This window comes from Cimex lectularius, unplaced genomic scaffold, assembly GCF_000648675.2.
Source record: "Cimex lectularius strain Harlan isolate CLEC.00 unplaced genomic scaffold, Clec_2.1 scaffold284, whole genome shotgun sequence".
NCBI lineage: Eukaryota > Metazoa > Arthropoda > Insecta > Hemiptera > Cimicidae > Cimex > Cimex lectularius.
Window position 1 is genome coordinate 169,013 of NW_019392966.1, and position 23,869 is coordinate 192,881.

A 23,869-nucleotide genomic window follows, 5' to 3' on the forward strand; every position below is an offset into this window, starting at 1 on the left:
TTGGAATTAAAGAATTTGATGTTAAAAAAGGGTAATTTGACGTTAAAAAGGATTGATTTGATGTTAACAAGCGTTAATTGAAATTAATGTTCAAATTGCTTTTAAGAGACCAATGATTTTATATTTACAATACAATCTCAAATTAAAGGAAGAACTTGTTTTTATATTAAATGTTATAAAAAAAAAATTAATTTTAATCGTAATGAATTTTCTGTGTTTTTAATGCTTAAAATAGTTATTTTGAATTTAAAAATTGATAATGATCTTAAAAAAAGGTTATTTTGAAATTAAAGAAAAGGCTAATTTGCTGCTAAAAAGGATTAATTGATGTTAAAAAGGGTTAATTGAAATTAACGTTAATATGGTTTTTAAGAGCCCAATTATTTTATCTTTACAATAAAATCTCAAATTAAAAGTAGAATCTGTTTTATATTGTATTTTATTAAAAAAATGAATATTAATTGTAATAATTTCAGTACCATGTTTACATTTTTCCCCATTCAGACTTGTCAATACACTTTTTGCACCAGTGTTGGATACAGCTCGGGCTAGTTGGCAAAATTATCATCCGTACAGGTAATAATGATGGTATAGGAATGTTAGTAGTGTATATATTATATAGTATATAGTAGTATAGTATATAGTATTGAAAAGATGGGACCAATGCTGCCTTTGGGACGCTGGAGAAATGTTTTTTTCTTGAACCATACTGATACCATACCGCTTGGAAGTATCCGCTACTTCATAAAAGAAACGAACAATTTCCAGGAAAAAATCTATTTGAAATTTTGGCAATAACACATTACTTACCTGTAGTAGTGGCGTTAGAATTTTGTTAAGGTTTTAAAAAATTACAAACAAAATTTCAAACAGTGATAAAATGTGTTTTATTTTCGATTAGCCAACATTAACAAAATAGTGTATAATAATTTAATCAAATTTAATTATTGCTTAAGTATCGGGGGTGATTTGTTTATAACACGAATGATGAGAACCGACGATTTCAGGTACTGGCTCGATGGCAGAAACTTCACTGGAATATTCCGATGTGCTCCACAGAAATAGGTCGAGCGTCCTCTCGGTGCATTCTGCGATAAACCTCATAAACGGCCGGACATCTCCTTCATTCGCCGCTTCCAACACTTGGTAGTATCTACAAAAAGATAAAGACGTAAAAATGATAACACTAAACGCGGGCCGTTTGCAGGTAATGGTTGACACGGAAGCCTTCGGATAAGCTGGCTGATGAGATTATGAGATTAATTACGTTATTTACAAAATATATGCACAAACAAACGGCTAAATTATCCCTTTTTAATTTTTTAAATTAACCCCTTTTAATTTCAAATTAGCCATTTTTAATTACAAATTAACCCCCCTTTACAGCGTTAAAAACATTAAGAGTTGATATGTAATGTAAGCATGTAAATAAAAAGTCCTTTATATTTATGAATTTTCTTAAAATATAAAATAATTTGGGTCTTACACGACTATTTCGTATTTATATAATTTTTAATTTTAATTGTAATTACTTTCCGTATGGTCCTCTTGGAACCTATTTTTTCCCCCAGATGAAGGAATTTTACTTTACGTGCTACATGTCCTAGGTTATTGATGTTTTCAAGAAAGGGTTAATTTAAAATTAAAAGAGATACTTTAATTACAAATAAAAAGGGCTAATTCGTTGCGAAAAAGGGTTCAAATCAGTTAACCTGACGCCACTTGGAAAAAAAATTGGGCTGTTAGGTCATATGAAAAAAAAATGTTTGAAATTAAACAATTAACAAGTCAAATTCAAATTAAAAATATAAGAAATTGCATATAAAAATAAAGATTCTTCTTTTAATTTGCGATTGTTTAAAATTCATTTAAAATAGTTTGGCTCTTAAAAACTACAATTTTACACATTTCTTAATTTTTTTAACCTTCAAATTAACCCGTTTTAATGTTAAATTAATACTTTCTTGAAAGCATTAAAAAACTAATGAGATCGTATGAAATATAGGCATGTAAAAATGGAATGCCTGCCTATTTGAGAAATTTTTTAAACATAAAATAATTGACCTTTAAAAACTACATTTTCCCACATTTATCAAATTTAAAAGAAGAATCCATTATTTTTACATTTTATTTATTTTTTAATGATTTAAAAAATATATAAATATTAAATTTTTTAACCATTAACCCCCCCCAAAAAAAAGGATCTTTATTTTTATAATTATTTGGAAATCGTGAGATCAAGAAACATCACATGTTTTATTTTATGTAATTTTTAATTTTAATTGTAATTAATTTTCATACTGTTTTTACAAACCCAATTATTATAACTAAAACATCTCAAAATAAATGAAGATTCAATTGTTTTTATATTGAAATTTATATAATTGTTGATTTTAATTAAAATTAATTTTCATAGTCTTCTAAGAGCCCAATTATTTCATGTTAAAAAAGGTCATTATTAACAAGTACTTAAAAATTTTATTTTTTTTTAAATGCACGGATTTTACTTTGCCTGCTTATATTTCCTACTATCTCATAAATTTTTTTAATACTTTCAAGAAAGAGTCAATTTGAAATTTGAAAGAGTTAATTTGAAAGTAAAAAAGATTAATTTCAAATTAAAAAGAGTTAAGTTGACGGAATTTTATAACTACCTACTGAGGGATCAGAATTCGATCATCAGCAAAAGTGCATATAATATTGTTAGGCAGAACAGGAATGTCGGTTGTGTATATTGTGAATTTGAAGGGTCCAACGGTGCTGCCCTGGGGGACACTCGCTTTAATGGGAATCTACGTAAAAGTGACTCTGAGAGATGAGGTCAGGTAGGATTCAGATATTAAAAAGTATGCGAAATGAATTCCCTTGAGCAAACAGCAAATCCGATCGAAGTCTTGAAATGATATAATTGAAATATATTTCTGTATTAGAAAAAAAAATCGTTATCCGTTCGTCGGGCATATAAAAAGAAGCATTCCGGCATGTTTAATTATGATGGATGAGGGTGTTTTTGCAATATCTCGTTTTATATTTTCCTTGGGGTTAAAGAGATTATCTCTATAATTATTTATTTATTTGGGGGTGGTGATATGGAATATCCAATCGAACTTTTCCATACCCTTTTTTATCTGTATATATATATATAAACCTTTAATACTTTAATACGCTTAACTTAGCTCGTGTTTCATCAAAAGCTTCGGAGGATTCTAAAAGAAAAGGAACTCGCACATACATTTAATGTAATCCATTTGTAATAAACTTTATTATAGTAGAATAAACAGGGAACTGAAAAAAGACAAAAGGTACACCGGCAGCCATGCTATAGATCCCGGTGTTTTCTAATTTTTTTTTTTAAATTTGTTGTTATTGTGTCGCATATATTTCAACAATCAGTGACTTCTTCACCATAGGCTCTCTTTTTGCATCCATTTCCCCTGGATCTCATTCACTTCCCGTTTTCATTAGCTTCGAATACGCAAAGAATCGCGTGCTTTTTTTAAATTTGTTTTGTTGTTATTGTGTCGCATATATTTCAAAACGGGCCCGGGGGTATCGCTGAAGCAATAAGGATATGGCCCACAGTTGAGAAGATATTGGGATTAATCCGACTCTACCAAATGATAACAGTGGGAATTAATGGATTTCAATGATATGGCAGTAGAGAACAGGAGAGAAATCAATTGTAGCGGGACTGGGCAAGTTTTGAGACGTAGGGTATGCATTTAGATTTTTCCGTCAAATTAACCCTTTTTCTCATCAAATTAACCCTTTTTAATTTCAAAGCAACGATTTTTTTTTACTTCAAAGTAACACGTTTTAATTTTAAATTCAAACTAGCTCTTTTTAATTGATAAATTAACCATTTTTAATTTCAAATCACTGCCATTTTTATTTCAAAGTAGGCATTTATAAATTACAAATTTCAAATAACCCTTTAACACCTAAGACGGTAAGAAATGGTATGAAAAACCATAAACAAAATTAAAATTCCTTTCCATTTGCGATTTTTGTTTCAATACAAATTAATTGGTTTCTTATCAAACTGTATGAAAATTAATTAAATTAAAATTAAAAATGGTATATTATTAAATATAAAAATAAAAGGTTCTTGTTTTAATTTGCGATTTTGTTTAAATATAAATAAATTGGCTCTTAGAAACCACAATTTCGCCAATTAAACTTTTTTTACTTCAAATAAATTATTTTTAATTTCAAATTAGCCCTTTTTACTTCCAAATTAACCATTTAAAGCATAAGACCTTAAGAAAGGGTATGAAATATTAGCATGTAAATTAAAATTCCTGTACTTTTGCGATTTTTGCTTGAATATAAACTAATTGGGTTCTCATAAAACTATATGAAAATTAATTACAATGAAAATTAAAAATGATATATTATAAAATATAAAAATAAAGGGTTCTTCTTTTCATTTGCGATTTTGTTTAAATAAATATAAACAAATTGGCTCTTAAAAACCACAATCTCTCACATTTCTCAGATTTACTTTTTTTTACTTCAAAAATCATTTTTATTTCAAATAAGCTCTTTTTACTTTCAAATTAACCCTTTATTTAAAGCAGCTTAGTAGATCATATGAAATATAAGAAGGTTTTTATGTTTAATTTTAAACAGCCTAACAGCCTGATTATTTAATACTAAAAACATCTCAAATTCCCACGAATTTTACTTTACATACTTAACATATTTCATACCACCTCCTAAGTTTTTTAACGATTTAAATAAAGTGTTATTTCGATATTATAATGAGTCAATTTGAAGAAGAAAAACGGTTAGTTTGAAATTGAAAAGGTTAAAATAAGATTAAAAAGTTAATTTGAAATTAAAAAGATTCTTTTGAGTGTAAAAACGGTTAATTTGACGGTAACAAAATGGATAATATAAATTAAAAGGGCTAATTTGAAATCAAAGAGATTAATTCAAAGTTAGAAACTGTTAATTTGACGGGAAAAAACTATGTTTGACAAGTGATGGTGGATTTAGATGTGAATTTTCAACGAGTTTATGATCTTTCAAAAATTCCTTCCTAGCTTTTTGTTAAGTATTAATTTATCAACTAATATTCTTACGCATGCTGAACCTCCATTGGGCCATTTATTGGGTCCGTCTACAACTACTCAAACCCGCGGGTGATGACGGACCCCGTAAGTGACCTCATGCCGGTTCTGCATGATTTCGCCGCCTAGGAGACCAACACCCAGCATCAGCTGTTATTCTTACGTTAGATGTCCCAAACTTTTGTAAGAATCTAGCACTTTTCTTTAAAGTTTATATATGGCGGGTCGGAGTCCCATTTGTTTACAGATTGTAAACATAATTAGAAGTCGTTTCAATATTCTCAGATCTTTTAAGCTATCTAAGAAAAAAAAATATTCTGGCCTGTCCGCTAATCAGAGGCTTTCTGTATTGTTCCAGCCTGTTGGATTACAGTGATCCTGTCCTTCATTTGATGGGTCCCTTAAGTAGAGGTGTGGATGGGAAATTTCCATGCCATTGCAACTTTAACGGTCATGTAAACGGAGGTGACCCCTAAACAGTGTCCCTTATCCGAGGAGGGGTACAATAATACCTTATTGCACTACTAAGATAAAATGTAAATCACCTCAATCTGTCCTGCTTTAAAATAATAACTGGTGGGTAGCCGGCATTCATTAGAATCATGTTCATCAACAGTCGAGAAGTTCTGCCGTTTCCATCGTGAAAAGGGTGAATGTGTACGAGCTTGTAATGCGCGAGTGCGGCGTATCTCACAGGATGGAGCGTCATCGATTTCCAGCTGTTGAGCCTAAACAGCCCAGAGCAAAGTCAGAGTTGGATAAGAAAACTTAAAAACAAAACACAAAAAACTTACCACTCTTTAAATTCACTCATAAGAGGAGGGATGCTCGAAGGCGCAGGAGGGACGTGATCGCCTACAAACACTTGCGTCCTACGAAATGCACCTCCTTCCGTCGGATCGGCAAACCCTAAAACCCTCTTGTGGAGCTCTAGAATGTCTTCAATCGTTAGCCGACCAATCCTCAAAAATGTAAACGATTTAAAATTAAGACATGAAAATAAAGCCCCCATTAACCTTGATGTTTTTGGCGTCTTAGGAGACTGTCAGGAAGAGTTCGGGATGAAAGGTGTTGGCTGGAATGAGGTTCCAGGGTTTTATGGAGGCTGTATCGACTTACTGTTTCGAAGATAAATGGGATTTGGAGGTCTGTGAGGATAGTAAGGTAGGATACAAATTAGCTTGGGGAATGGTTCGAAGGCTTTTGGACTGGATTCTTTGTTGGTTGAACGAAACGGTTGGGTTCATACGCCCGTCCTTCTGTTGTAGTAATTATATTTAGGTGACGCATTTGTTTTCTACTTAGCTTCTATTCTAGTTCAGTTCTATTCTTTTGAGTCATGCCATTGGTTTCTGGGAGAGATGTAGTTTGGAGTAAAGGTGGGTGATAAGGTAAAGGGTGATTTGGCTAGTATTTGGTTTCGTTGAATCTGGTTTTTCATTTCTTGAAGCATTATTCCAAAAAAGAGAGTCTGTCCTCTGGAGGTTTCTGAAGCCCATTGGGTCTGGATTGCTGAAAGGATGGCGTAACGTCTGATAAAAGTGCAGTGTATATATATTGAATATTGAATGGGATTTGAGGATGGTACCAGGAGACCCACTTCGGCACAGTGAATGCCTCTGAAAGTACCTGTGTGAAAGTAAGTGTGATAGTACCTAGAAAAGAATAACACTGGAGCATTCAAAGGATGGCGTAAAAGGTGTTTTTCAATTATTATGACAACTGATGGCAGCAAACGGATGGAGTGAATGAAATAAGGTTTTTGAGGTTTGGGAATGGGTTGGACAATTTCCATCGGATTGGGAAGTACCTTAAAGTCTGAGTTGTAAAATGGTTTTAAGGAAAATATTGTTGAGGAATATTTCGGAGGATGATTGTTGTGATAAGTTCAAAACCAACGGATTTTTTACTGTTGGGGTGATTAGACCTTTGATGGAGTGAAGGGTTTAGGGGAAAAAGTGGTAAAAGGTAGGTCTCGTGTGTCGAATGAACATGGAGATAACTTTTCCTCGCATCGGTGGACTAATAAACTTGATTGACATCCCAAAAACCAATAGAAACCAAGTCGAAATCTTCGGATATGGTTAATTGAGATGCTATGCGGGTTGGGATAAAACGATTCTTCGATTGGGTAATTTTTCGGTTCGCCGAGATCAAAGGCATGTTCCAGAGACGGGGTATATTATCAAAGGAAGAGTGATGTTTCGAAATGTAGATAATGTGCAGTTAGAGATAACATGACTTTTTGACAAATCGACTTGCTTATGTGAGAAAATCGATATTTATTCGAGAGGTTTATTTTGCATTTAGAATAAATAATTTATTGACTTGTTAAAAATTCTCAGTTATAAAAAACAGGATTAGTACCGAAAGGAAGCTTTGTAGGGAGGCAAAGTTCGATTTCCGCTAAATTAAGCATTTTTTACTTCAAATTAACCTTTTTTTTACTTCGAATTATCCTTTTTCACTACATACAACCGTTTTTAATTTCAAGTTAATCATTTTTAATTCCAAATAGACGCTTTTTAACTGAAAATTTGAAAATATCTTTATTCTTCATTGATATACAGGGTGTCTTTATTAGATGACCCGGCTGAATTCTCTTGAGCCAATGTCGCTATAAAAAATGTATTTAATATTTTTTAGCCTTGTTTCAAATTTTTACCATTCATTGGAGAAAAAGTGTACAGGGTATCCTGACCTACCATTTAAAGGATTTTTCATGCTGAAAACAATGGTGCAATTGGATTTTATGACAAAGTTATGGTAAAAAGTTTGAAAAAACTAATTTCGTTTGTTAATTTCAATAATTTGCTTCTTCACCAAAATAAACATTAATTGCCTTTATTGTTTACATTTTGTCATTGTTCGTCAAACTCGCATTACGAGAGGGAATCTTAATTCCTGGAGGTAAATAAATTTTAGTAAAAAACAATAGTACCTATCCGTTGCATTCAGTATTTCATTCAAAATGAACCGAAGAGCACATTTTTCCGATCAACAACGCGTTGATATGTACGACTGCTTTATTGATGATGTTGGTATTGAAGCCATGTTGTACTCCCAGAAATTTACTGATCACCCCAGAGTAAATCACGTATCGTTTATTCGTTGCTCGCAATATGAGGACGGAACAGCTGCTGTTCATCATCAAGAAACGGGCAGCGTAATTTCCAAGAGGATCTTAATATTTTACTGTGCGCGAAAAACCGAATTCCTCACTCCGAAATGTTGGAAGGGTTTTAGATTTTTAAAAAATAAAATCAGAGATGTACTCCGGGCTTACAATTTTAAGCCGTATCGCTCTCATCTTGTCCAGGAACTTCAGCACTCTGAGGATGACAGACGTCTAACGTTCCTTGCACAAATGTCGATTTGGGAGAGTGAAGGAAACGTTCTTCCATACATCCTATGGATTGATGAATCCAAATCACCTTTAATGACATACTAAACCGTTGGAATTTTCGAAAGTGGGCAGAGGAAAATCCGTGCATTTGGTACTCTTGTCATCATCAGGTGGTTCACAGATCAACGTTTGGAATGGACTTCTCGGGAGTAAATTAATTGGGCCTTATTTTCATGAAAATAATTTAAATGGTGCTCAATTCCCTTTTTTTTGTGGGAGTTTTACCAACACTATTACATGATGTTCCTCCTAGTAAAGTGGTTCTCAAGGTTTATGGATGCCCAGCACACAATTCTTTGCGAGTGAGACGTTATTTGAATCCTCACTTCCGTTATAGGTGGATAGAAGAACCTCATGGCTCGATCTGTTGGCCTCCTCGGTCACCCGATTTAACTCCCCTTCACTATTTTCTGTGGGGCCATTTAAAAAACAGTGTCTACGCCAATTACAACCTAGCAACTTCAACTGAAGAATTGCGGCAAAGGAATATAAAATGCTTGTCAATCAATCTCAATCCATTACTCTGAGCACCGCTGAAGAGTGGTAAAAAAGAGAAATCTTAGCATTTTTACGCAAGGCAGGCAGTTCGAACATTAAATGTGAATAATAAATAGCAAACCAAAAGACGGTTTTTTCCCCAAACGTTTTGCCATAACTTTGTCATTTTTCGACCAATTTAAAATCCGATCGAGCCATTGTTTAGCGTACAAAATCCTTTAAAGTGATGTAACAGGATGTCGTATATAGGGTCGTATTTGAAATTTTAAAGCTGACTAGGCCTGAGGTAGGTGTATAATTTTTCTTTAAAAAAAGTTATAATTTGAAACCATTGTTCTGCTATCTTCCTTGATGTCTCACAAGCTTTTGACAAGGTCTGGCACGAAGGACTCATCAATAAACTAAAAGGTATGCTACCAAAGCAGTATGTCGATATTATCAGTTCCTACCTAACTGACAGACTGTTTAGAGTCAAACAAGAAGATCAATATTCAAAATTAAAAACAATAAATGCAGGAGTGCCACAAGGTAGTATATTAGGTCCACTGCTTTACTTGTTATACACCAGTGATTTTCCGAAAATAGATGGAGTAAAAATTGCAACGTTTGCAGATGACAAAGCGGTGATATCACTAGGACCGACTATCACCCACTCAACCAAAATCCTCCAAAATGCATGTAATAAGATAAACGAATGGACAAAAAAATGGAAAATCAAGCTAAATCAACATAACTCAGTTCATCTAATCTTTACAAACAAAAAGGTGGACCATGTTCCGTCGCTCATAATCGATGGAACTACTATACCATACAGCAATACAGCTAAATATCTGGGAATGACCTTAGATGCCAAGCTGAGATGGAAAGAACACGGGAAGAAAAAAAGGACAGAAATAGGTTTAAGGTATAGACAACTATACTGGTTGATAGGACGTGGCTCCAATCTTGCTATACAAAATAAAATATTATTATATAAACAAGTCATAAAGCCTATGTGGACATATGGTGTTCAACTATGGGGTTGTACCAAACACAGCAATATCAAAATCATACAAACATTCCAAAATAAAATCTTACGTAACATGGTCAATGCACCTTGGTACATAAGGAAAACGGACTTACATAGGGATCTTAAGATCCCTGAAGTCACGGCGGAAATACAAAGATTTGCCGCCAAACACCAGGCTCGCCTCAGCCAGCACGAGAATGTGGAAGCGACTAAACTCTTACATTACCGAAACACGGTCAGAAGATTAAAAAGAACAAAGCCATATGAACTTGTGTAGTTAAAAGTGAATAGTGAAATGTAAATCTTATTGTACCAATGGGTTTATAAGAATGTAAACATTTATTTATTCTATAATATTATAGTAAAATTAATGGTTGGTCTAATAAGACCAGTTTTAACAAATAAATTTAATAAAAAAAAAATTTGAAACCAGACTAAAAAATATTAAACACGTATTTTTGTATAGTGCCATTGGTTCAAGAGAAATTCAGCCAGGCCATCTAAACAGGACACCCCCTATATAGAATTTTATAAAAGTTTAATTTTAATCGTAAATAATTTTCGTACAGTTTTCTAAGAGCCCAATTAGTTTATATTAAAAAATCGCATATATATAAAAATTTTGATGTGTGATGTCTGAAGAGTAAAAGTAAGTTATTAGTGAGAAAGGAGTGGGTTCAATCCTGAGTAATAGCGGGAGAGATTCTGGATGGGGGGGGATGTGACCAGACATGTTTATATCGGGTGTTACATGTTAATTCACTGGAATGAATGTAATTTATAAGCGTGAAAGGAAAAGTGATTAATTAATTTAAAAAGTTATTCTGAAGTTAAAAATTTCAATTGTAAATAATTTTCATATAGTTTTCTAAGAGCCAAATTAATTTACATTTAAAAAAATTCACAAATATGCACACAAATTGCTTTACATGCTTATATTTCATATTATCATACCCTATGTTTTTTTAAAATGCTTTAAAGAAAAGGTTAATATGAAGTTAAAAGGAGTTAATTTGAAATTAAATTAGTTATTTAATACGACGGAAAAAACTATATCTATATATAACTCTTCTCGTCTTTTCTCCAATGAGTTTAAACCACTCCTCAATATTTCGCCTACTTGCACCCCCAGAAAAGAAGAAAATCCTCACCTGTGGATCAAAGTCGTATTGATGTATTTAAGAGCAGCGTCCAGGCCGAGAATTTCGTTATGCTCGGCTATGCTTTTACCACCGACGGCCATCCGCGTTTCTACAATCGTTCTCGTCTGTGACAACGTCATTGTGTTTCCTTCTATTCCAACTGTGTGATATATGTGCTGAAAAGGGGAAAGAGAAACAGATTGTCAATAATGAACTGAAATCGAACAACTCTGCTTGATAAACGCAATCTGGCCGAAATAAAAACGGAGAAACTGAACATAGCTAAACTCCGATGAAATCCCATTTTTTGTCTTCAAACAAACTGCTCAATAACGAATAGGGATTTTGCCAATTTTGTAGTATTTATTTTCCCTAGCATTTTGATATTATTTTTATTATAAACTGCGTTAAAATTTATTATAAATTATTATGTATTTTACTGAAGGAAGATTTAATTATGGGATTATGAAAGAGAACAAAATAAAAGGTTTTAGTTCTATAATTTTGTTCATTGGACACAATAATTATTTAAGCAATTAACACCGTGTATAATGTCCTCTGTTAGCTATAACCTCTGGCAACTGTTAGGCAAACCTTTAATAAGGTTGCCACTAATTTCATATGGAATTTCACTCCACAGATGTTGCAACGCTGCACTCAGTTGTTGCAGGTCAACTGGCTGCGGATGGTGATCAAAAAACTTTCTCTGCAGCACATCCCACATGTTCTCAATGAGATTGGGGTCTGGAGACAACGGGGGAAGGGCCAGATGGGAAATTCCCAAGTTTTCTAAACAGTGACGAACAACTCTGCCTCTATGAGGTCTGGCATAGTCATCAGGAATCCCAGCCAATGAGATCCCTGGTTGGAGGGATGTATTCCTTAATAATTTCTTGGACATGACGGACTGCGATAAGGTTGCCTTCAACAATACGGAGTCCAGTTCATCCACCAGTGTAAATCCCAGCCCAGACCATTACACTCCTCCCAATTGCACTGAAGGGAGCATGAACTAGGGCATTGTACGCATCCCCTGTTCTCGGTGGACTCTTCGGCGTCTGCTATTTGCTATGTTATACAGACATAACTCATCAGTAAAGATAACAGCATTCCGATTGGTGTTTTCTTCTAGGCACTCGCTGCACCATATTCTCCTGAGTTGCTGGTGGAGGACTGTTGCTGCAGGTCGTCTCAAAGGGGCATACGATGTGAGGCCAACTTTGTAATCGTTTGTGTTGATAAAGGCCTTGCCAAAACATCTTGTACTTCATTTAGGATCTGGCGGGTACTATGGAAAGGGTTCCGTCCTGTAGCAGTGACAACATTTCTGTCATCCCTTAGCTGAGATCAGCTACCAGACCACCTATTGGCACTTACAGTCCCTCAGAATCGGGCTAAAGCCCCGGAACCACGCTCTGAGTAACGCCGACTGCTCCTGCGATATCCACTTGCCGGTGACCTCGATGACTCATTCTCACAATAATATAGCGAACGTTTCAAGATGATGTCTTTTCATGGTTAAAGAAAATGCGACTGGATTAAAACGGAGAAATGACGAGAAAAAATGTTTGCTTACAAACTGAGTAATCTTCATGTTTATTATTTTTAAGTAAATCCGTTATTAAAACTAAGGATTAACATTTGTTTCTTTTTGGTTTGTACTTCCCATTTTGTTTTATCCAACTAACAAGAATATATCGGTTAATTTAATTAAAATTAATAGAATAACAATCAATTATATTCATTTTTGAGCAGTTTATACAACTAAAAGTAAGATCAAAACCTATGCAGATGGGATTCATCGGAATCCACTGCGAAAAACCAAGTAACTAACAGTTATGATTTCAATTTTAACTTTCTTCTAGTTTTGTGTAAACGTGTTCAATATGGCTTGGGTTCGAGGAATTTACAGTTTTCTCTTCAAGTAATAGAGATATTGGAATAAATGTATGAAGCGACCCAGTTGAGTAAATTTTGTTCACTATTCTTAAGTTAAAATTAAGAGGCGTCTTTTATAACGTTTTAATGGGAAATTCTATATTTGACTCTGTAACGTGCATTATTTATTTTACAAGGGGAAAGAAGAACGTTAAAGCGTGTCAACGCCTCCTCGCCACTTTTATCACCCCTAGCCTTTTGTTTCATCCGGGCAAATATTGACACAAACCTGGTAGTACGCCTCCCGTTTGGCTTTCATTAAGGCAGCATTGGTTTCTGGAATCCTCGACACTGTGTCACGTTTCCCGTCTATCCTCCTTAACACCGAATTGTCCATCTCTTCGACGAGGGCGGATATCCTCCCGAGGTTGACTAAAGCCGCCGAATGACCAGGACTTCGTATTAAAGCCTAAAAAACATTATTTTTTAATAAACAAGTTGCATGTAACGTTTTTCCAACAAATTAACCTTTTTTATTTTCAAATTAATTATGTTTTCAAAACTAGAAATATACCCTTTTGAACAACTTCAGAACTTTTTCATTTCAACTTAACCCATTTTAATTACTAATTAATCCTTTCTGTAAAGCATTAATTGTCAAGTGTGGGGTCGACTTATTAGTTTGAATTGTTGATGCAAATTGATGTCTTATTTTATAGCTTTTTCCCATCAAATCAACCCTTTTTAATTTCAAATTAATTATTTTTTTAACTATAAATATACCTTTTTTAACTATAAATATACTTTTTTAAACAACTTCTGGATTAACTTTTTTAATTTCAAATTAATCAGTTCATTAAAGCATTGACGTAATATTAATGGAATTAGAGGAAATTTGCCATTTTTTTAAATATTAAATAATTCGCCTCTTAGAAAACTATGAAGAATAATTGCACTTGAAATTAAAAGTTTTAAAATTAAATATAAAAATGAAGCATTATATATATTTTCCGTCAAATTAACCCTTTCTAAATTTCAAATTACCCGTTTCTCACATCGAATTAGCACTTTATAATTTCAGATTAACTGTTTTAACATCCAACTAACCATTTTTAATTTCAACCTAACGCTTTTTCGCAGCTTTTAATTTCAGATTAACTGTTTTAACTTCCAATTAACTATTTTTAATTTCAACCTAACGCTTTTTCGCAGCTTTTAATTTCAGATTAACTGTTTTAACTTCCAATTAACCATTTTTAATTTCAACCTAACGCTTTTTCGCAGCTTTTAATTTGAGATTTTTTTTCGTAAATTAAAAAAAATTGCGCTCTTAAAAGCCATACGAACATTAATTACAATTAACTCTTTTCGCATCGAATTAGCTTGTTTTAATTTCAAATTAACCGTTTTTCGGATCTAATTAGCACTTTTTAATTTCAAACTTAGCCTTAGTTACGTCAAAAAACCCCAGAAACAAAAGTAAATTAAAACTTATCTAATAAAGTAAAATTATTACATTAAAAAAACTGGGTTCTTAGAAGAATAAGGAAATTAATTTCTATGAAAACTAAAAATTACATAAAATAAAAAATACAAACATAAATACAGAAATGATTCTTCTTTTAATTTGAGTTTCTTTTAATATAAAATTGTAGATCTTTTAAAAACCATAATTTCTCTAAGTAAAAAAAAAATTAATTCCATACCACATAAGTTAGTTCAATATGTACTTAAAGGGTTAATTTAGAAGTACAAAGGGTTAATTTTAAGTTAAAAATGGTTAATTTGAAATTTAAAAGGATTAATTCAAAATTAAAAAGGGTTAGGCTGAAGTTGTTAAGTTTTAATGGGATTGATTGCACACAAAATGTTTAAAAAATTGACACAGCGCTCATCACTATAAGGTAAAGGCCCCTTGTTCGAATCCCGCGGTCCTGCATTCAAACTCTACACACAATTTTTTTTTTTTCGAAAACACCGGCACTCCGAGTGTTCATATAACCTCCTAATTGAAATATCCTCGTTTAAAAAAGTGTACGAATAATTTATTGACGTTAAAAAATCTCGAATTAAAAGAAGAATCCCCCAAATATACAGGGTGTTCGGCTACTCGTGTTACAAACTTTGCCAGTTGATTCTCGTTCAAAATGGAACCAAAAAGTCCTAATTAACTATGGTCTGAATCTCAGCAGGAGTTTACTTAATTTCACTTAACTAACTTAACTTAATTTTATTGGGTTGTCCGGAAAATAATGCAGGATTTTAAGTTTTCATTAAAAAAAATCTATATAAAATATTCTGTTTACGTTTACAGGATTANTTTGATTAAAGAACATTGCTTTAAAGTAACTAGTTTCTTTTTTTTTGTTTAATACCAAAATCCTGCATTATTTTCCGGACAACCCAATACTTAACCTTTACTTTTTCTGATTTTTTAAGATTTCACGGCCTTGCTTCAAATAAGCAATGGTAACTCCAAAACTAAAAGGTTTTAGACAAATCCGTTTATACCATTGAAAACTAGGTTAAATTTCTATTAAGATGTGATCAACATTAAACTTGTAAAGGTTTGTGAAATAAGAGTTTTAGTAGCTAGAACTTTGAAAAATAATTTTTTTTCAAAGTTGAAAAACTTACTATGGCGTTTCTAAACTACTATTTCCTAGCCTAGAGACCAGCAAATTTCAGCCAATGTACTCCATTTACTATCCTTTTCAGCAGTGTAATTGCTTTTTAAATTACTTTTTTCAAAGATGAAGAAAGTGATGAAGGAAAGGAAAACACCTTGGTTGACGAATTGGTAAGGTGGAAAGATAAAAAAAAGTAAATAAATAAAATAAAAATAAAAAACTTAAGAAAATTTTGAATGAATTTATTAATTTTTTTTTTAATTTGGGTTCGACTCCGAAATAGTGCAAGTGTTTACTTATTTACTAACACGACTGCAACTTTGAATAAAGAATTATTATATTATTATTCTCCGAAATAAAAGAGTTTTAAGATTCAAAATGTTTTTCGTTATCTATGTGATATCTTGCTAACACTATGGCTAATTTTTCTAATGAAGAATACGCTGATATACATCTTATATACGGAGTCAGTGCGTCGAAAATACATTTCGAATTAAAATTATAAAGCGTTTAATAAATTCATTCAAAATTTCCTTAAGTTTTTTACTTTTTATTATTATTAATCGTTCCTCCTTACCAATTCCTTCCTTCAACCACGGTTTTTCCCTTTACTTCATCAATTTCTTCTTCTTCGAAAAACGTAGTTAAAAAAGCAATTGCACCACTAAAAAGGACATCAAATGAAGTAACGTTTGCTTTACTTTGCTGGTTTATACGTTTCGAAATAGTAGATTAAAATCACCATAGTAAGTTTTTCAACTTTGAAAAAATAAATTATTTTTCAAAGTTATGGGTACTAAAACGCTTATTTCACCAACGTTTACAAGTTTAGTATCGATCACATCTTATTGGAAATTTAATGTAGTATGTAGTAATGGTATCAACGGATCTGTCCAAAACCTTTTAGTTTTGGAGTTATCATGGTTTATTTGAAGCAAGGCCGTGAAATCTTAAAAAATCAGAAAAAGTGGAATAACTCCGAAATTGCTAAGATTTGGATCATAGTTAATTAGGACGTTTTGGTTCCATTTCGAGTCTTTTTCTCGAGCTCCCTGTATAAGAGTAAACTCTAACCGACAATGGAGGGATTTAGTGAAACCGGACCCATCCACCAGACCAACGGCAACGTGTGTGGGTGCCGTCTCTTGAATGGGGAGTCAGATAGAAACGGTGTCATCCCCTCTCAGCAAGCATATAGTGTACAGGGCGGAACTCAAAGCCAAATCCCTCGCGCTGGGGATCGTCGAAGGAAACCAAGAAAATACGTTCATAATATACACAGACTCCCTAAGCGCTATACGCAAACTAAGGAGAAGAGCATCCGCAGGCCCATTAATCAGAAAAATATATGAACTTAAAGGTATCGATCGTCTCGGCCATGGGTTCCCGGGCACATTGGTATAACCACACGAACCCCCCCCCACCAACTCTATACGTCCAGCGGATTTAAAAAGAACGAGCGCTAATGCTATAAAAAATGAATGGAGCATCCGCTGGAACGAAAGAAACACATCAAAATTACGCAAATGCAAAAAAAGACCTCCGTCATTATACTGCGGAGGCTGTGTCTAGAAGGGAAAAAGTCATACTTATCAGGTTGAGCATAGGTCATACAAAGAACACACACTGACACCTTCTAATAAAGATGAGACGACGTAGGTGTCCGTGGTGTGGAGGGTTTATACTGTTGAGCATAATTATGGGACTGCGAAGAACTAAGTCAGCAAAGAAATAAATACAACCAAGAATGACCTATGCACTTCTTTGAGGCACGGCAACAGGCACATATTGCTGATCAAATATCTCAGGGCAATAAATATTTTACATTGTATATATATATAATATTCGTATGTATATCTTATCCTTCATGTATGTAATATGTGTTATTTATTGGAACAGATGTATTTATTTGCGTGAATGGAAGGGCTTATCTCCCAATTACCCAGAGGAATATCGAATACTCTGGGGGTAAAGTGAATGAATGTGCGAATGTAATTTATTAGCGTGAATGAAGAAGTTTATCCCCAACTGCCTCGAGGAATATCGAGTAATGTGGGGTAGTGTGAGTGCTAACCAGACTATCATGTTTTTATCTTGTTTCTGCGTTTTTGTATATTTGTGTTATTTTATCCACACTTGACGAGGCTCTGAGGTATAGAGAGGTTAGCAATAAGATAAAGAAAAGGAAGGGTCGTTATAAAATATACTATAATAAAACATCACAACTTATTGGTTGGAAGAATACTGGAGAAACAGTAAAAGAAATTAGTAGGTTTAAAACACGAGAAAGATAAAGAAAGGTATGTAAACATAAAGAACTGATTCAAAATTTTAGAAAAAGTGAAGCTGGTGTCGGTCCCATTGTCAAGAGTTCTAGACGATCTGTATAATTTTAAAGGCAATTCGCACATGCATATTTTATAGAGGAGATTACCTACTTTTAAGTAATGGTGATCAGCTTCCACTATATCAGCTTTGGTGGATTCCAGAAATTCTCCGTAATAGTTCAGAATGTCCGGACTGTTGGGTGCTAAGGCCAGTGCATGCTCAAATAATCTTTGAGCTTTATCCATTTTCCCTGAAGCGATCATCTCCTTCGCGGCTTGGATAGAACTGAAAGCTTCAATCGTGTTGCCTGTAAAACAAACATACGAACGATCTACATCAATAACGTAACGTAGAAAACAAATTAACAAGAGTAACACGTTATTTAACAAGGACATCACTCAGTTAATCCAGTTCAAAAATTTATATTTCCAATCGAGAATTTCCATACAGTTATAAATTAATAAATAAAAAGAGAAGGTAAATTAAGGGCAAGTTAACCCTTTTTAATTTCCATTTCAACTATCCTTTAAAGCACTAAACAAACTTCGGAGCTAGTATGTATATAAGCTTGCAAAATGAAATAATTGCGTGTCTATTTCAGAATATATTTTTAAATATAAAATAATTGAGCATTTCTCAAATTTACAAAAAGAATGCATTATTATCGAATGTAATTAGGCTCTCAGATGATCAAATGAAAATTATTTTCAAATAAAGTTAAAATTATATCAAATAAATATAAAAAAAGGATTCTTATTTATTATGCTTTTTTCGTAAATATACTCTACGCCGATATTATAAATTCAAACACCTTTTTTTATTTTAAATTAACTCTTTTTGATTTCAAATGAATCTTTTTCTCGCATCGAATTAGACTTTTTTTGTATTAAATCAACTCTTTTCGTTCAAATTAAATTATTTTTAACGTCAAATAACCATTTTTAATTTCTAATTAATCCTTTTTAACTTCAAATTGACCATTTTTAATTTTATATTAATTCTTTTTAATTTCAAATTAGCCGTTTTTAATTTCACTTTAACCCTTTTTAACTACAAATAACCGTTTTTAATTTCAAATTAACCCTTTTTAATATCAAATTAACTCTTTTTAACATCAAATTAACCGTTTTAATATGATATTAATCCTTTTTAACTTCAAGTAAACTGTTTTTAATTTCGAATTGAACGTTTATAACTTAAAACTTACATTTTTATTAATTAACTCTTTTTGATTCCAATTTAATCTTTTTCTCGCATCGAATTAGTCCCTTTTTCTTCAAATTAATTTTTTTAAACTTAATATTAACCTTTTTAAAAAAATGGACCATTTCTTTAACACAGCAGAAACCTAGGAGTTAGAATTAAACATAAGCACGTAAAGTAAAATTCCTGCATTTAAAAAATTAATTAATATGTAATTTAAATTAATATAAACTAATTGGGCCCTTTAAACCACATGTAAGTTAATTACAATTCAAGTTATTAATTATATAAATTTAAATATAAAAACAAAAGATTCTTCTTTTAATTTTTTGTAATAAAAAGTAAAGACTCATAAAAACCACAATTGCTCATATTTCTCAAATTTATTAAATTTTTTTAGCTTCTAATAAAATCGTTTTAGTGCCAAACTAACTAACTTTTAAAGCAATAAAAACGGAATGATTTTTCTTTCATTGTTTCACGTGGATAAAATGGAATTCGGACGTTTCTCTCCTAGTACAATCAGCACCGGACCTCGCACCTTCACACTACCAGGCACTACGACTGCAAGAGAAACGAAAGACGAACGTGTCGAGTCACGGGACTCGCTATTGTGGACTAAACAAACAAGAAAACGCGCAGACTTTTCCAGTTTGCCCCGTTGGGCACTATTTATGACGGTGTAACTGAAGAACGAGGAGACTCCCAAAATTTTGAAATATAAACTGTTTTAGGGACAAATCGGAAGGTGAGGAAGGATTTATCTGGATGTTAGAAAGTTATTGATAATAAATTGAGTCTGGTCTACTCACTGGTGGTTTCTATCTTCTTGGACGAGGTCGAGACGTCGAACTCGGGCGAGACGTGCCGCTGCATCTCGAGGTGCATGGAAGGCGGAAACATCTGGAAAACTCCGACTTCCCTCCGCTGGACGAGAGGTGCTTCGCTTTCCGGCGGCCCGAGATAGGCGTCTTTCAGACGAAGGAAAATCAGAGAGATGACGACTCCGAGGGAAAAGTAGACGAGAGAAAAACAAGGCGACATCGAGGAAGAGAAGAAGAAGCGATAATCCGCCCGGGAAAAGAGCCGAAGTCCTGACCAGGTGGATCTCATCGTCACGTCCCTCGTCATTGTCCGACCCGCTTTTCCACCTTCCTGGCTGTCTTACGACGTGGATCCTCCGGATACGGGCGCATTTCCACTGACGACCGACGTCCCGGAGTCTCGAGGACAATATTTATCACCCAATTACCTGTAAAAGAGAGATCCGAGTGGATTGGAAAAACGGCTAATCCTTCAGATTACGTTTCATCCGTCTTAGAAGCGACATATCGTGACGGTAACGTGTCCAAGACAAACATACCAAAAAATGTAAACAAATCACAGAACGAGAGAAACCTCCAACCCCAAAGTGAGAGCCTTAGAGCCTTCCGCCCCAAGGCCAGTGGCTCGACTCTCGAACGTCTCACCGATATGACGTCACATCACCAATTCATCACATTAAACAAATAGTAATAATATATTTTACGGAATTAGTCCAAGATAAAAAAATATGTTTAAATATAAAAATATAACAATATAAAAGCTGTTTCCTAAGAAAACAAAGGAAAAATTTTAAATAATAAATATGTACAAACTGCTCAAAAATGAATAGGGATATAATTGTTTGTTATTCTATTAATTTTAATTAAATTAACCGATATATTCTTGTTAGTTGGATAAAACAAAATGGAAAATACAAACCAAAAACAAACAAATGTTAATCCTTAGTTTTAATAACGGGTTTACTTAAAAATAATAAACATGAAAATTACTCAGTTTGTAAACAAACATCTTTTCTTGTCATTTCTCCGTTTTAATTCAGTCGTATTCTCTTTAACCATGGAAAGACATCAGATTACAAAGTTGGCCTCACATCGTATGCCCCTTTGAGACGACCTGCAGCAACAGTCCGCCACCAGCAACTCAGGAGAATATGGTACAGAGAGAGTATAAAAGAGAACACCAATTGGAATGCTGTTATCTTTACTGATGAGTTATGTCTGTATAACATAGCAAATAGCAGACGCCGAAGAGTCCACCGAGAAAAGGGGATGCGTACAATGCCCCAGTGACAGGAGCATTTTCAACTGCACCCTCCCTAGCACTTGAAATCATAACCAATACCACACCTCTACACATTGAGGTTAAGGTCAAAGCACTAATCAGCTGCTACAGATAATTAGCGAAGGCAGCTGGAATCTTAAGTGCAATAGGTCACTAGAAAATCTCACAACTATTGAGTAAGGTTAACGGCCAATTATTAAGCGTTAGTGATAACGAGATTAAAACCCCTTCAGGGAAAAAGTACTTTCAGGTAGTCACCCTTTGTGAATATAAATATAGTTTGAATAATGAGCATCGCAACATAGACTTCTACACACATGGTTCACTTACCAAAGATAGAGGGAGCGGTGCAGGAATCTACATACTTAAATTAGGAATCAGCATCTCCTCCCCTCTTGGCAATAACACCTCCGTTTTTCAGGCGGAAATCTGGGCCATTAATGTGTGTTGTAGAACACTTACGGAAAATAAAATTATGGGAAAAGATATTAAAATCTTTTCTGACAGTCAGGCTAGTCTTAGGGCATTACAAAAATATTTGTCAACCTCAAGACTGGTGGAGGAAACCGTAGATCTTATCAATAGGATCTCTTAAAGGTTTGAGAACAAGGTAACCCTCATTTGGATACCAGCACATAATGGACACCATGGCGGATAGCCTGACCAAAGAAGGCTCTAATACTACGTTTGTCGGGCCACAACCGGTATTACCTCTCTCTACGAGCACAGCGAAAGAGAATATTAATAATTGGGCATGAAACAATTCCTTAAGGAGTGGAATTTATCCCCCGGACACAGGCAATCGAAAGAGTTTGTTAAGGTGATCAAACCAGAAGAATCGAAATGGCTGTTCAAGGATGGGAATTAGGAGGCTGATAGACGGGCCACTGCCCACTGAGAAGACACCTCTCAGTAATGGGTATTCTACCAGATCCCTTTTGCAGTTTTTGCGAAATAAAAGAAGAAACGGCAAGGCACTACCTTGCAGAGTGTGATAGGTATGCTAGGTCTAGATTTGAAATCTTTAAAGGAGCGGACATCACCAAATCACTGCCCGAGATAAAATGGTCCAAAATCTTGGGGTTTGTGAACAAGTCCAAGAGATTTATGCAGGATACGTGAGCCGACCAAGTCCCGGACCTTTTAGGGATGGGGCACGAGTCTACCCAGGCATTTAACCCTTCAGGTCTTGTCGCCCACCCTGTATAATATATACAATGCCCCAATTAATGCTTCCTTCAGTGCAGTTGGGAGGAGGCGTGATTTACACTGGAGGACGAACTAGACTCCATATTGTTGAAGGCGAGCAAACCTCAGTCCATTATGTCCAAGAAAGTATTGAGTAATACATCCCGTAAACCAGGGATCTCATTGGCTGGGATTTTCGATTTCTGAATGACAATGCCAGACCTGATAGAGACAGAGTTGTTCGTCAATGTTCAGAAAACCTGGGAATTTCCCATCTGGCACTTCCTCCATTGTCTCCGGACTTCAATCCCATTGAGCACATGTGGGATGCGTTGCAGATAAGGCTTTTCGATCACCATCCGCAGCCAGTTGACCTGCAACAACTGAGTGCAGCGTTGCAACATCTATGGAGTGAAATTCCTTATGAAATTAGTGCGATCTTATTAACAGTATGCCTAACGGGCACACGGAGGTTTTAGCTAACAGAAGACATTATACACAGTAGTGCCGAAGATCGTGGGTTCGAATCCCGCTCTTGCCATTGACTTTTATTATCTCAACTAAAAACCTTAATTAATTGTATTATACACAGTTTTAATTGCTTTAAAAAAATTATTGTGTCCAATAAACAAAATTATGGAATTAAAACCTTTTATTTTGTTATCTTTCATAATCCCATAATTAAATTTTCCTTCAGTAAAACACATAATTTCTAATAAATTTTAACGCAGTTTATAGCAAAAATAAAATCAAAATGCTAGGGAAAGAAGGCAAAATTCCTATTCATTTTTGAGCAGTTTATTTGATGACAAAAAATGGGATTTCATCGGAGTGTTTAGCTATGTTCAGTTTCTCCGTTTTTATTTCGGCCAGATTGCGTTTAGCAAGCAGAGTTGTTCGATTTCAGTTCATTATTGACAATCTGTTTCTCTTTCCCCTTTTCAGCATATATATCACACAGTTGGAATAGAAGGAAACACAATGACGTTGTCACAGACGAGAACGATTGTAGAAACGCGGATGGCCGTCGGTGGTAAAAGCATAGCCGAGCATAACGAAATTCTCGGCCTGGACGCTGCTCTTAAATACATCAATACGACTTTGATCCACAGGTGAGGATTTTCTTCTTTTCTGAGGTTGCAATTGGGTGAAATATTGAAGAGTGGTTTAAACTCAACCCCAAAATGCAATACAAACATTTTTAAAAGAAGGAAGCAGCTTCGGTTGGCCGCCGCGTCGGCAGAGAAGCTTTCACGTATCGAGTGTATTGTCGATAGGTGGCCCTCGGAGGATCTGATTCGTAAAAGGTGGTCATCCTCCCCCGATTAGGAAGTAGCCATACGTGGTTGACATAAGGACACTTGTATTTGATCCAAAGCCCATGTATGTGTCCGGCATGTAGAGAA

The 23,869-nt window shown here is 34.1% G+C and overlaps 1 protein-coding gene across 2 annotated transcripts; it reads right to left on the minus strand.

Annotated features, from left to right (window-relative positions):
- Positions 1-867: 867 nt before the first annotated feature.
- On the minus strand, positions 868-20,618 carry LOC106672509 (adenosine monophosphate-protein transferase FICD homolog). Of its 2 annotated transcripts, none has more exons than XM_014404036.2 (8): positions 20,533-20,618; positions 19,982-20,421; positions 18,077-18,273; positions 13,298-13,477; positions 11,140-11,306; positions 5,870-6,037; positions 5,621-5,803; positions 868-1,153 (listed from the first exon to the last, which is right to left on the minus strand). In XM_014404036.2, the coding sequence occupies exons 2-8, from the start codon at positions 20,298-20,300 to the stop codon at positions 952-954; spliced, it is 1,416 nt and encodes a 471-aa protein (XP_014259522.1). In that variant the 5' UTR covers positions 20,301-20,421; positions 20,533-20,618; the 3' UTR covers positions 868-951. The 2 variants fall into 2 exon arrangements, with proteins under 2 accessions (XP_014259522.1, XP_014259513.1); XM_014404027.2 differs by having other exon boundaries at positions 18,077-18,297.
- Positions 20,619-23,869: the final 3,251 nt, after the last annotated feature.

Coding starts and splice junctions, on each gene's coding strand:
- LOC106672509 (XM_014404027.2), bottom strand. CDS start 20,300: ATGACGAGGGACGTGACGATGAGATCCACCTGGTCAGGACTTCGGCTC. Junction 11,307..13,297: donor AACGGGAGGCGTACTACCAG/GTTTGTGTCAAT, acceptor TCCCCTTTTCAG/CACATATATCACACAGTTGG. Junction 6,038..11,139: donor AATACGACTTTGATCCACAG/GTGAGGATTTTC, acceptor TACATTTTTGAG/GATTGGTCGGCTAACGATTG.